At 38.2% G+C, this 14,325-nt stretch overlaps 2 protein-coding genes across 6 annotated transcripts in view; one reads left to right on the forward strand and one right to left on the reverse strand.

Moving 5' to 3' along the window:
- The window catches only part of LOC115245028 (protocadherin-like wing polarity protein stan), a 30,115-nt gene extending 17,922 nt beyond the window's left edge, over positions 1–12,193 (reverse strand). For 4 of the 5 annotated variants that reach the window (XR_003885473.1, XM_029823087.1, XM_029823090.1 and 1 more), the window contains exon 1: positions 9,276–9,448. The gene's annotated coding sequence lies outside the window, so the exon portion shown is untranslated. Of the gene's footprint in view, positions 1–9,275; positions 9,449–12,143 lie in introns of those variants that run through there. The other variant, XM_029823088.1, reaches the window with a different exon arrangement.
- Positions 11,422–13,443, forward strand: LOC115244992. Its single transcript, XM_029823037.1, has 4 exons — positions 11,422–11,682; positions 12,193–12,628; positions 12,970–13,210; positions 13,431–13,443. Exons 1-4 carry the CDS (start codon positions 11,443–11,445, stop codon positions 13,441–13,443), a joined length of 930 nt encoding a protein of 309 aa, XP_029678897.1. The 5' UTR covers positions 11,422–11,442.
- Positions 13,444–14,325: the final 882 nt, after the last annotated feature.

The raw sequence follows: 14,325 nt of genomic DNA on the forward strand, positions 1-14,325 counted from the left end.
CTTACATCGCCACGAGTGTACATAATTTCCCTCGAACGCGTTTCTTCACGCTCGGCTTCCGCGCGCGATCGCGAGAAAGCGATCGCGAGCAACGGGATCCCGAGAAGAAACTCGTAAAAATTTCTCCGATTAGAAGAACCGTACGCGAGAGAAAGAGGGAGAGGGAGAGAGAGAGAGAGATATATTTCTATTAATTCAATTCGAATTCTTCATTAAGTGCATCAGCCTAATTAGGTATCGCGTTATTATAAGTCTCATTTACCGTTCTCGTTATACTACATATGGTCAAACTTTTCAATGTTCGAGCTAAGTACGAACGCTAATGGACGTCCTTGACATCTAACTTTGCGGAACAATGAGCGAGTGTAATTCACGCTCCGAAGGAACGGAAGATCTCTATCTGCGGTTTATCATGATCCTCGTTGCACATCTGCCTGCTTACATATGCAAGACACATCTTATTCTATTCTTTTAGAAACATGATTCCTTTGATAAAAATGGCAAGATAATTATAACTTTCTCAACAATTTTCTTGTTTGAGAAAAAGAGTTCTCTCTCATTACGATTCTTTACTTCGGTGAAATTAGCTTTAAATTTCCAACAAATTAAAAAAGATCAATAAGATCTTAAAACATGTCAAGCTGTGAATTTCCGGCGAAATAAATATGACATCTCCACCCACACTCCATTTCGACGCTGATAAACCCGGATCTCCTATATTCGAGTATCGAAAATTTAAGTAATGCGGTTCGATATCAGCGCGAATGTATAAATTGTGAGACCGAAATATCGCTTGTTATTTTACTCGTCTCGTTCTACCTGTCGTAGATAGCGTGGAATTAAATTTAACTCTTCAGCGATTCGACTTTGGAACCGTTCGATTTTGAAGCGAGAATTCTGTTTAAAGAAATAAAAAAAAATCTCCACTCGTTGCGCACGAACAATTGCGACGAAAAAATTCGGCGGAAGAATCAAACGCGAGAGAAAAAAAAAAAATCGGAGGATAAATCGTACAAGGAAGATGCCGTTAGATTTTTTGATTGCGACGTTTAAGATGTCTCAATCAGACGAGGTTTGACGTAAGACTTCCAAACGAGGAGAAGCGCACGTCGACGTTTGCACAATAAACACGAGCAGGTTGATTCATGTACTCGACGAGACTCTCGAGACTCGATTCTGTATCGCGTCTCTCGATCCATGACTCCGGTAACAGGTATGTATTCGCAAACCGCATCTCGTTCGAATCGATTTGCCGCTACCGAGTACCGATGTTAACGCGACGACTTTTTAAGCATGCCGTGACGAGAAAACGACGATTCGCCCGTTTAATGTACAGATGATTGGATTTATTGATCCGCGAACTGGATGTGAAATTAAGAAAACACATTTGTGGACGTTTTTGCATAACATACATAGTTTTTTTCGATATAAAATATCGATAAAAAATTTGAATAATTATTATAAGCTAATATTATTAATATTTACAAGAGTCACAATTATAAATTTGTACATTAATTGTGGATAATTATTTTTAAAGATAGAGATTATAAATATTATTTTTATAATTGTATAGACCAGAGACTTTGTAAAATATACATAAGTAATCTTTTCCTTCTAAAATCGCGGCTTTAAGACGATTTGGAAATAAGCTCCTCTCCAACTGTCAACTCAATTTCAACGTCGAATTACGCCGTCGACTAATCTCTCTATTGAACACCGTTAAATCCAACGTGAGCGCGAGAGAGAATATTCAAATGGCGAAACTGTGCGTGCAAGAAACTCGCGTGTAAGCGGAGAAACTTTAGTCCGCGCGGCGATGCATAGCCACGAGATTCAAGATGCATCCGCGGTGGCATATCCTCCGCACCGCGAGATTATTCCGCTTGGCCGATCCCCCGAGATCGCGGCGGCTAGAGAATCGACCGTTCGTGCCGAGGACCCGATATTTACCTCGTACCACGTACAACAAGTCCGGCCGATCGTCCTCTTCGTCGCCCGAGGGCATCTAGCCCGATCCGGTTCTCGCCGATCCCGCACGAACCAATCGAACCCGGGGCCCCCGTCGCGACGGTCGGGGGGGGTTTATCCGCGGGAGACAAGATGGAGAGAAGAGACGGAGAGCAACAAGGAACGTCACGTTAAATTGTACGCTCGGCGATTCGAGTTTTCCGCTTGAAAATCGAGAGATCTCCAAGTAATATTAATTTAAATTTAAAATCGAGAAGAATTTCATCGCTCGCAGATAAAAGGTTTTAATAATTAACAATTATTCAGATAAAAGTAAATTTTCTTAACGAGCGACAAGGAGAAGGAGATAAAACCGTGACATTATATAAGTCTCGTTTATCTAAATTGGAGTTGCCTGCGCCAACACCGTTGACATTAATTTTTCCGCTCGATTTTCGAGAAGCCTTCACAGACACATCTCTGTGGTTATCTCCCGAGAAGCGTTTCGGCTAAAGGCTTCCTGATAATGTTATCTGCGTGAGATATTATGGAAATTTCTCGCGGCTTTCAGGCGAGAGTTACCTTTCATCCGCTCCTCTTGTCTAATTTTAAAGTCTAATAGTTACATTGATGCGCGACAGGGACCCCGTTCATTTGCGTTTCATATATAGTTTGATATATTCCGATGATAATTTCACGATCAAAAATAAAATTATTCCGATGAATAAATTACTCTTAAGATAAACAAGGAACGATCTCTCCAGTGTTTTAGGACAAAAAGGACGCGTAAAATTATCTTAATAGCGAGGGCAGGTTTTTTCAGGTCGTCCCGAAGGACGCGTCGTTTCGCTATTAAATGAAACTGACTGGTCCACTGTTGGAACTATTAATTATTTTGAAAGAGAAGTCGACCCGACTCTCGCTGTGGAATCCGGTCCCGACAATTATCTCGTGCGTCTTCCCTCGCGGACGAAATCTCCGGGGACCTTCAAGGGCCCCGAAATACTTGTATCGATGCCGCACGCTGTTTGGATGAATCAACCGCAACCTGTTATCTCGAATGAGACTACTGACGGAAGAAACGGCAGGATTTCACTGCTTTAATAGAGACGTATAAGCGCGGGTGACCGTCCTTACGGACATTTATGCCATTACCGAAGTCTCCGAGATGAAGACTACCGAAGATACTCGGCCTATAAGAGCCCATAAAAGCTTTCGACATCCTTCTCTAATCGACTCTTTCGATTAACTAGACTTTTATTACGGAATTTATAAATTTTAGGATCTTCAAAATATTTTACGCCTGCATTTTAATTCTAATCCCTTAGATCGAATAACTTGGGGATATATTTTATAAAAACAATTATTTTAAGTGAGTTTTTTTGTCTAAATATTGAAAACTGTCGAATCTCTGCTTCTAAAGATTTTATCGGCATTCTTTAATCAGCTACTTTTAAAAAATACATTACATTAGTTAAACTTTTACCATGGAACATCTTTAGAGGATAAAGTTACAAAATTAGTTCCAATATTCAAATTAAAAAAGTCATGTGTAATAAAAGTCATGTCATGGCCAAATTTTGTAAATTAACAAAAGAATATTTTAATTATTTAAAAATAAGATTAAAAAATATTGTCGCTGTTATATATTTAAAAGATTATTAAATCCTTGCGCTTTTTAAAATTCTGTGTTTTTCCGCCATTTCTTTTTAAAACAGCATCCTAAATATACGAGACACCCTGCAGAGAATACAAATCATCTATTTGTACGTATATGAAACTGAGAACGTATCAACAGCCATTATACGAAGAACCTTGGTAGAGAAACCCCGCTGTCTCTATGATTCCGAAGGAATCAATTCCCATTCCGTTACGCGGGAAAAAAAAAGAGAGAAGCAAGATAGTAAAAGATACAGTTTGCCACGTCCGATATCACTTCTTCGACGGAAATTCATCGAACGATTGCAAATTTATGGATCGGAATGCCTTTCGCCGAGGAATGTGACGCGGAAGCTCAAGCGAGGCGTCGTATCCTCTCGGAAAAAGAACCTCCTCTCGCGAACCTCGCGTTTCTCGATTAACGATATTCCCGCGAAAGACACGAGCACACGCCCTCCGCGAATCGAAATTTCATCGCTCGCGAGCTCGTTATACATCCCAAGTAATATACTCCTTGTCGTGGCGAACGCGATCCGACGTGCAGGCCTTCGTTCGGGCCGCATCTCATTACAGTTATGTATACGCGAGCGAAACGGGCGGGCGAGCAGGCAGGCAGGTAAGGATCGGTAAGAATCGGCCCCGGTGATTATTTCGACGAAGAAAAAGTCCCGGACGACTCTGATGAATCGCCAGACGTATACGCGAGCGAAACGGGCGGGCGAGCAGGCAGGCAGGCAGGTAAGGATCGGTAAGAATCGGCCCCGGTGATTATTTCGACGAAGAAAAAGTCCCGGACGACTCTGATGAATCGCCAGAGGCGTCCTCCTTGGCGGCCGGTGTCAGCGACTCTTTCCTCTTCTCCTTCTTCGTCTCATCTCGTTCGTTTGCCCTTCTCTCCTTTTCTCTATCTCTCTCTTTCTCTGTTTTTCTTCTTCTGCCAACTTTCTTCTGCAAGCACCGGCTGGGCTGGTCCGATAAACGCGAACACGCGAGGGACGGGCGGCTATTACAATAACCGGTGTAGGTACGCGGTTCCTGCTCAAGGTTGCGACGAGAGGAGACGGGCGAGCGATCCCTCGAGGAGAAAAGAGGAGAAGAGACTCTCGAGGATTTCCATTCTTTCGATGAGGGTCCTCCTTGGACGAGCGAGTTTACGCGAGCGAATGGAGCGCGTTAGGAGCGAAGCGATGCTGAAGGGAAAAAGGTGAATGTCTTGGGAGCATCATATGCATAATCCGACGCGCTGCTGCACTTGACGCGCCACTCGTGTGTCATGCGGAATGCGCATATTAGTTTTCTGGAATTTGCCTTGGAGAATTTAATGCACGTTAATTTTAGATAACAGCAAAGTCCTATATATAAGGTGTCCGCCCATAAATGTCCGAGCAAATATCTCACAACTGATGGAAGTTACAAGAAAGTTTAATAAGAGAAATTAGCATAGTTTTTAGTAAATAAAGCGTATATAAAATTTTTTTGTTTTACTGGTAACCTTTTCAAGTTATGAAACATCTTTTTTTAAATGGAACTCTCTATTTTTTATTATATATTCTTATAGCTCTTCTTGAGATCTCTTCAAAACACTATAATAAAGTATTTTTTTCATTAACTATTTTTCGAATTATTTTACATCTTAATCTGGCATATTTTGATATAAAAAATAAAATATCTCGTAAAATATTTAGTTTTCGATAATCTTACCGTAACTTTTATGTACAGAATAATGAAACAAATCAATTTGTGTAAAGAAAATAATTGTTTTTAAGAAAAAGGATGTAATTATTTACAATATATTTTTTTTAACAATTATTTGTTTTTTTTGTCCTAATTGATTTGTCTCATTATTCTGTATATAAAAGTATTACGGTAAGATTATCGAAAACTAAATATTTTGCGATATATTTTATTTTTATTATTAAAATATGTGAGATTAAAATGAAAAATAATTCGAAAAACATTTAATAAAAAAAAAAATTTATTGTAGTGTTTTGAAAAGGTCTCAAGAAGAGCTATAAGAATATGCAATAAAAAAATAAGAGGTTCTATTTTTAAAAAACGGATTAACAACTGTGCTAATTTCTCTTATTAAATTTTCTTGTAACTTTAAGAAAGAAAAAAGAGAAGAAAAAGTGTGACGGTTTTCGAAATTACGCTCGATACATTTGAAAATTCCGTACAAATATGGAAATACGCGAGTCTTCTTGGACTTTATCTTTCACTCCGTTGATTCCGATCGATATAGGAAATCTGCGAGTGAGAGCAGAAAAAAAAAAAAGTAAAAAGGTACCCCCGAGAGAGAGAGAGAGTCACGCGATCAAGCGTGTTGGCATATCAAATGCGCCACTCACGCATTTATTCTTGAACCGTGTAAATCAATGTTAATTATCTTTTCGCACTTTTTACGCATTGAATAATTTGTCACTAAATCGTTGCGTGTATAGATATTTCGAATTAATTTGGATTGTATTAATTATTCGAATATTTCCTGCGATTATCCATTTTCTTCGCATTCGAATTCACTTTGTGGCCTTAATTAAGGCAGAATCGCGTCGCGGGGATTTTCCAGCTGCGATCAATCGGCTTCCAGCAGCGAAGTTAATTCACCGACACTGCTGAGCGTTGCTCCGCTCATCGCCAGAGTAGAAGACGCGCGAACGAAAAGGGGGAAAAGGGGGAAAAGGGGGCAAGGTGAAAAAGAACGATGTGATCGAGAAGCATGCGATGAGCGAATATTCGCGTTCGCGACGATGTGAATATTCTTCGCGGAGAGATCTCTTTATTCCTTCCGCGACTGCCACAATGCGCACCGTTATTCGCGCGAACGCGAAACCATATTCGCGTAACGGTGAGGTCGAAGAAAAGGGAGACAAAGAGAAAATATATTCCGCGGTATTCCGTTCGCTTCTCGCGTAGGTAGCCGGATAGAAAATAGGCACTTGTCATTGCTGATTTACCTGGGTATAGAATGAATCGCGATGCCTCTCGAGAAACACACGCATCGATCACGATCAAAGTAACACTCGAGCAGCTGTTCTTCTCTTTTCCTCCACATAATATACGCCTTTCGAGAATTATTTCTTAAATAAAATTACTCATGAAAAAATTCTTATTTACTTATTTATATGAAAAAAGATATTTATATCTCATTTTTTTTTCGTTATCAAACTCATTGGAATTGAAAATTAATTGGAATTTATAAAAAATATAGATAACGTATCTTTCCAGTATGTACGCGCATGACAGCGGGAGAATTTTTATATTCCTTCGAGGAAGCGAAACTGGTTTTTTATCGCCACCTATTAAGAAACCGATGATTTTTCCGATCAGATCGACAAAAGATCTATATACCGGATTATTGTGTACGATTTCGATCCGTATCTCGGGAGGATCGCGCGGAGCGATCTTTCCTGCGGTCGAAAGGGCCTTGCGGGTTCCCAAAGCGCCGCGCATCGCAACGAAGATGCCGGGCGTGGATAAGGATTCAACGGAAGAGAGCCCTCGATTTTATGGAACCTGTTCCCACCGTGAGTATCCGTGCGCGTCCCCTCGCACCAACGGGTTTACTTGGACGGCGTTATGCGTATACGCTTCATGCTCTTGAGCACGGAGCCCGCTCGTAAATTAACGTCGTTCGCTCGTATAACGGCCGACTGGACCGGGAAATCCGAAAATCCGACGACAGTGTCTTAATTAAAGACCCAGCACGAATCAATCCACGGCACCACGCGACGAAATCTGATAAATGAATTTAAGATAGGAGTATAAAGTTCTGGAGTTGATTTTTCTTCCCTCAAATAATATATCAGAAAAAAATCATTGTTTCTCTGTCAAATAATTTTTCAAATAAAATTTAACAGTTAGATATTATTATAGATTTATATCACACGGAACTCTATTAAAGTAAAGTCTACTTCGAAACAAGATTTATTGTATGTTAATCATGCTTCCGATTATTACCATTATCAACTGCTTATTATTATTACTGTTATATCTATTATCAAGATAACAGATTTCCTATCTGCTCTTCTTGTTTCTTACATATAAAATTAAATAATTATTTTCTTAAATATAATATACTCTTATATTCTTNNNNATATAAATATATATATAAATAGAATAATTGAAAATATAAACATCCCCCACATTAATGTAAAATCAATCTTTAAAAGAGAGAGATATGCGATCGTCGGGTTGTCAAGTTAAAAATAAAATAAGAAGGAGTAAAAAGATCTCTCTCGCGCCTGTACAAGAATCGACGAAACTTTCGTAACGAGGGCTGCCGCCGCGTCGGACGCCGCGATGCGAGATAAAAGGGGGCGAGAAAGAGAGAGGTCAGCAGCCGCCCCCTTTCGCTTCGCTCGTTTCCTCTCTCTCGGATAAGGGGTGAGTGACTCACGTTCCGCCGGCCTCGACGTCGGGACGCGAACGCCTACCCTCCAAATATTGATTCGCTCGCCCGAGGAACGCACGCGTCGGTCGCAACGCGTGTCGTGTATCGGGAGGCTTTCTCCGCGACGTTTTCGTTACAGCACCCTTCGTTTTAGGTCTTCCTCGAGTCGAATTTCCCTCGGGAGACATAGCGCGTCTCTCATTCTCGAGGCGAAATCTTGTCGCGAAAACGCTTTATAGTTTTTTCTCCTTTTTCCAAATTAAAAGGATGGCAGAAATGGAGTAAGTCGATAATTTGTGGCTTTTTTTTTTAAATACAATTCGTATCTCAATATCTTAAAATGAATTTATTCCACTCTGTGAAAAATTCAGCGATATATCTCATTAAATGCATCGCTATTTTTTATCACTCAGATGTGGATTTTATTTATTGTTAGAGGTAAGCCTGAGTAAGATTTAAATGCCTAAGATTTGTGTAAAGTACGTTTTTATATATTTTTTCAATATATCTATTGTTGTGTATTGTAATATCATCTATTATTTGTCAAGATGAATGTAACCAGTTAATTATATATGCATAAAAAAAGCTTTTTTTCTGAACAATAACAATTGATTACTAAAAAATTATATAAGTATCATTAAATTTCTTTCTATTTTGTATGATTCGTGAGAACAAAATATAAAAATAAAACTTTTTCGCGTTTCTTCCTAAGCATTTATCAAGTAAACAAGTAATTTTTTTTAGCTACATTCTTTCTTTGTTTAACTACATTTTAACTTCTCTCTTTTAACTAGAATATGATAATAGCGAATGATAATAAATAGCGAAAATAATAACACAAATAACAAAGAAGAGGAGTTTCAAAATAATATTCCAAATTTTTATATTTTTATTTTTCATATTTTATAAAAGACAGGCTAAGTTTCTCGCATATTTTCTCCTGACGCGTTCTTAGATTTATAGTATTTTTCTACAACCTGTCTCACAATCAGTTTTGACTGATATACAGCGACATATTATCGATTGACAGCGCGGGTGTTTTTTGTCATCGGCGGAGAAGCCGCGCGGGAAGGAAACTCCTTCACGACCGGATAACAAGCCGGAGATTCGTTATCCGACACGGCGTCGGTGGCAATTAAAAAGCTCGCTTTTCCCGTGGGAAAGCGTCGACACGATCGAGAGGGGGAAGAAGGGACAGAAGCGGCGCGAGAAGAAGCTTCGCATGCACACGCGACGGGCAAGAGGAGGAAGAAGAACCGCGGTCGCAGAGGTCACTCACCGTCTCGCCAAGGTCGCCGCCGAATCCGTCACATCTCTCTTTCTCTCTCGCAAATCCACGATATCACAATTGATCTCTCGATGGGTCACACACCGGCACACGCGGTATATTTGAACGGAGCGCGAAATAAAAAAATCTCAGTCGCTGAAAAATTCGCGCCACGCTGCGCGAAACGTATCCTCTCGCGTCGGCGTCGCGACTGCCGTCGTGCGTCTCCGTCCCCGTCGTCGCCGATCGCGCGCCACCACACGTGCGCGTCGCTCGCCACCACACGTGCGCGACGCGCTCACTCGACTACACGCGCACGTGAGCGGGTGCGCCGCGCGCGTGCGCGCGCACACACCTGTACGCAGACGGTGACGTACACGTGACATCTGGAAACCCTTCCCGTCGAGTCTGCTTCTATTATCGATCTTTTTTTGATGATTTCTAGTTATGTATATGCGTAATTATATAATCTATGTTGCTATATATATAGAGAGAGTGATTCATGAATATCCGAACGTTTATCCATTATATTCGAACGTTTCTTTAAAACATTCAGATTAAATTTGTTCTTATATGTTTTGTACGCTTCTCTCCTCTTTCCTTCTTGTAATACTATATTAATAATACAAAGTTTTATGAAACTTCTACATTTCATTAATTTCGTAATTAAATATGTCTCTCTAAAAAAACTCTAATTTATAATTTTGTATTAGTATAATTAAATAAAATTAAATAAAATTGAAATTTGAATTAAATTAAAAATTTAAATTAAATTAAATTAAATAGTATGATTTAATCCTAATATATTTATCTATTTGCATCTAATTATATATATATATCAAATATATAAATTGTGCATTACAGCTGTGGCTCGTTTAATTAAATAATTTTTAATTCTTTTCTGTGAGAAATCGGGAATTTTCTCATCGTGAGTCTGATGGAGCCCAGTTTGACGTCGGCCCTGTCTGCGCGTTTATTCACTCGCATACGTGTACGTATGTGCGTGCGTGCATGCGTACTTTCGTGCGTACGCGACGCGACTGTAACCGCCGGAGGACGACTACCTGTTCGGCGTGTCTCATCGACTCTAATCAGTGATACGTCGCAATAAAGATGAAACGAATAAAATCGCGCGAGAGAACAAAGCCTAGATTTAATTGTCAAGATATCTAACGTGAAAAATTAGGAAAATATTAAGAAGTACAATATTTTATGAAATTTTTGCTTTAAATTGATCGAAAAAATCCATGAATGAAGTTTGTGTATCTGTAATTTTGTGACACCCTATATAAGTGAATTCTATTACCTGCGCGTATGTGTGTGTGAAGACACTTGCCGTTTTTTAGACACACATGTCGGTCTTGACGCTTGTTTTGTGGGAACAATCTTGCGACTTGATCGAGAAATTTAGAAATATCGATTCAGAACGAATGTTGATTGGCAAGAGCGTATTTTATATTCGAATTTCAATTATGTTGGATTATGTAATCGTATAAGAGGATTGAATTGAATCAATTTTTGAAAGAGAAAGGAACGGCCTTTGTCATCTCCTTGTGAGTTGACGTGTCGGTGCACAGGGCGCGCCAGCTCGCCGACAATGGTATCGTATTATTTTTATCCATAATGCCTTTTGTATATATATATGTGTATATAAGAAATTTATATATTGTACATCATATAAAAAATATATATAATTTTAAGAAAACTAAAATTCTCATAATTTTCTGAAGCATCAAAGCTAGCTTTAAATTAATAATTACCAGTTTGTAATATAAAGAAAGATTCAAATACTAAAAATTAATAATCTAAGAGACATTTTTTTTACTATCTTAATCCATCCATAAAAATTAAAATCTATCGGATTTAATAAATCTGACACTTGAGCGAAAGTGCAATTATCATCCGTGAGCATCGATCATCAAACACGTGTTACCGGTCCGAATCTTTCTTTTGGAGCATTTCTCGTCGACGAGAGGCTCGAGTCGTCTTAATTAACCGATAGCGTATCAAGTCGAAAAACCAGAATCGACATTGGTCACGGAATATCGCGAGCGGAACAAGATACGCTCAATGACGCGAAGTTAATTTATTATCGAGGATTAATGTCCCGGGGGAAAAAAAAATCGGTTACTACCACCGTAATTTGTACGACTGTCGCCTGTGAATAATTTCGAACCGAATGGAGCTGGACCGGTTGGATCGTCGTCCTCCCTTCCGGGAGTCCGTCTGTCCAAAATACGTATTCTGCGATTGTCCCGAAACACACTTGAACGATACGAAAAAATGTTTCGAAGTAGATGTGGATCGTATGATAGAGAAATTGCGACAACTCGTGTCGGATCCTGTCACCAGCGATCACGTCGAAAGGATATCGCGACTCTTGTACTATTATTTACGCGAGATCGGCGACGAGGGCTACGTATCCTTTGATCTATCGACATATTGAAAAGTACCCGCGATAACAAAAACTTTTTGGAAAAATTATCGAGCTTGCTAATTTTGTTAAAAAAAAATAAGAGGCACGTCAGTATTACACTCGCTTTACAATATTGTAATTTTATAATGTGAGATTTTAACTTTAATTTCAAGAATAATTCTAATTGTAAGTAAATATGTGATAAACATAAATGTAGTTAATTAAAATAATTTAAAGATTTTAAATGATATATTTATTAAAAGATATCGTTTATATAATGATATCTTTAATATATGATACGATATCTTTTTTTATCATTAAAAGATATCTTTTAATAATATATATCTTTCAATAAAGATATCATTTACATATAAATGAGAATATTTAGAAAATTAATTTATTGCTTTCATTTTAATTTCTTTCACCGCAGTGAAATGAATTTATTACTCGCTTGTGCTACATACCTCAATTCCTCCGACATTTCTCGAGCATTTCCTTAAAGACACCTTTCAGCCAGTCAAGCACCTGCCGGCTGTAACGAAGGTGCTAGAGTTTCTAGCCTGGAAGTCCCGAGAAGTCAGTGACTATCGAGTGCATTTGTACCGGATGTTGCACTTGTGCAATCGACCACCTTTGCTGAAACGTACTTCCGAGAGTCTCGTTAGCCTCGCCATAATGGAGCACTATTTCACGACGCTGGGCTATCTCCTGATAATTTTGCCAAACGAAGAAGAGATCCAGCAGATTCACGAGGCTCTTGATTGCTTATTAATCGAACGAAAGAAAGCGACGAACGTCGCGGCGATAAAATTGGATCTCCGTCGACGAGCGATGGAGAATTCCAAATTATCGATCATCATCGTCCAATTGCTGGAGGCTGCTTTGACGAGAATGTACCCGAAGATCTTGGAACTGACCTTCATGCTTGCCTCGATCTCTTCCCAATGTTGTGAGTAATTAAAAAATCGGAATATATTATATAGAATATTGTAAAAAAAATATATTATAAATTCAATTCACAATTTAATCTAACTAATTTTAAAATAAATCTCGATTGTAAACTTTTTTTCAAAAATTTTTAACAACATATATATATATCAAGCCTCTCACTGCCAAGAATAAAAAAATTGTCCGGTGCAACAATATTTCAGCAGATTACCATATTCGCTTATATATCATATAATTCATTCAAATATTATTCCAACATAAATTTGAATGCCAGGACAAAATGAAAGCGAGAGAGAGACAATTGCGGTATCATCTGAAGCTTTCATTTACTTTTTAATAAAGGTTACAAAATGCTGGAAGCCGGCATACTGAATACGCTACTCACCAGAATGGATCTTCCTTATGCGACACAGCTGCGCTGTATCAGACCTCCGGACATGCCGATCGAAGGAGAGGAATATCCAAGGGACATCATGCTCCTGAAAATGAAATTGTTATGGAGCCTTATGAGATGGGTGTTGCCTCCGAATAAGCTACCGGAGAGCCTAAAAAATCTTTCTTCGCCCAAGCAATGCGCCATGTGGTATTATTTATTTATGAATAATAAGCAAATTAAAATATAGTAAGTCTAGCTATAAAGTATATTTTTTATTCCTTAAAGCTTGAATATTATTTATGAATTATTTAGATGTTAAATAATTAATAAATTATATCCATGTTTTAAGGAATAAAAAGAGATATATTAGATTCAGATGTTATTTGTATATCAATTTCGGGTATAAAATGTATAATTTTTGACGCAGTACAGGGGCTTAAGATATTCTTTCAAGCGGCAGATAGTTTACGGCCAATATTGCGCCGACAATTTAAAAATCAGAAACGATATCGCCGCGTTGATCCTCGCTGGGATCGTGGCTTTACCGTCGTGGAATCTCATCAGCAGCGGTATCGCGCAAGATATCATCGATCTTTTATCTACGATCGAATCTGGCACTATTAAAATATGGACGAAGGATGTTAAGTTTTCAGACAGTGACGAGAATTTCTTTTTCAATAGAATTCTACTGATGATCATCGCTTATCTCGCCGAAATCGACATTTATGTTTTCGTAAGTTGGTCTTATCAATTTTGTTTTATAAATTTTATGAATTTTTATAAATTGTCATAATAAACAAGGTACAGAAAATATGATAAAAATTGTTTTCTGTAAAGTTTATTATATTCTAATATTATCTTTGTCTGAAATTAATTTTGAAAGTTTAGTTTAATAAGAAAAAAATATGGATTATTTATAAATTTCAAGAGAGATATATCGATAGAGTTTTTTAATCTGTTAGGTGATGCAGAAAATGATGATCATGCCGGTTATTCTTCGGATCATTAGAACCTACATGAGCAGTAAAAAGAAAAAAGGGTCTTCTTTGTCGTTGATCCTTTTGGAGCATGCATTATATATTTTATCGCTGTTGGCACCACGGATGAAAGCAGAATTTGTAAAATACAAAGGCACACGCACGTAAAAAAGAAAAAACAAAAATAGAAAAAAATAAACGAGAATTTAACACAAAATAAGAACTAAAATACAAATTTGAATATCTATAGATTATTTGCGATGCTTGATCGAGTTTTGAATATGGAATTTGACGAGCATTTTGCGATGATTGTTACGAGAACAATCTGCTCGATAACCCTACAAG

This window comes from Formica exsecta, unplaced genomic scaffold, assembly GCF_003651465.1.
Source record: "Formica exsecta isolate Colony F162 unplaced genomic scaffold, ASM365146v1 scaffold90, whole genome shotgun sequence".
Lineage (NCBI taxonomy): Eukaryota > Metazoa > Arthropoda > Insecta > Hymenoptera > Formicidae > Formica > Formica exsecta.

Bases quoted from the DNA above. Each gene is read 5' to 3' on its own strand.
- LOC115244992 (XM_029823037.1), top strand. From the start codon at position 11,443: ATGGAGCTGGACCGGTTGGATCGTCGTCCTCCCTTCCGGGAGTCCGTC. The intron at 11,683-12,192 runs GTATCCTTTGAT...GACACCTTTCAG, and splicing joins AGATCGGCGACGAGGGCTAC to CCAGTCAAGCACCTGCCGGC. The intron at 12,629-12,969 runs GTGAGTAATTAA...TTTTTAATAAAG, and splicing joins CTCGATCTCTTCCCAATGTT to GTTACAAAATGCTGGAAGCC.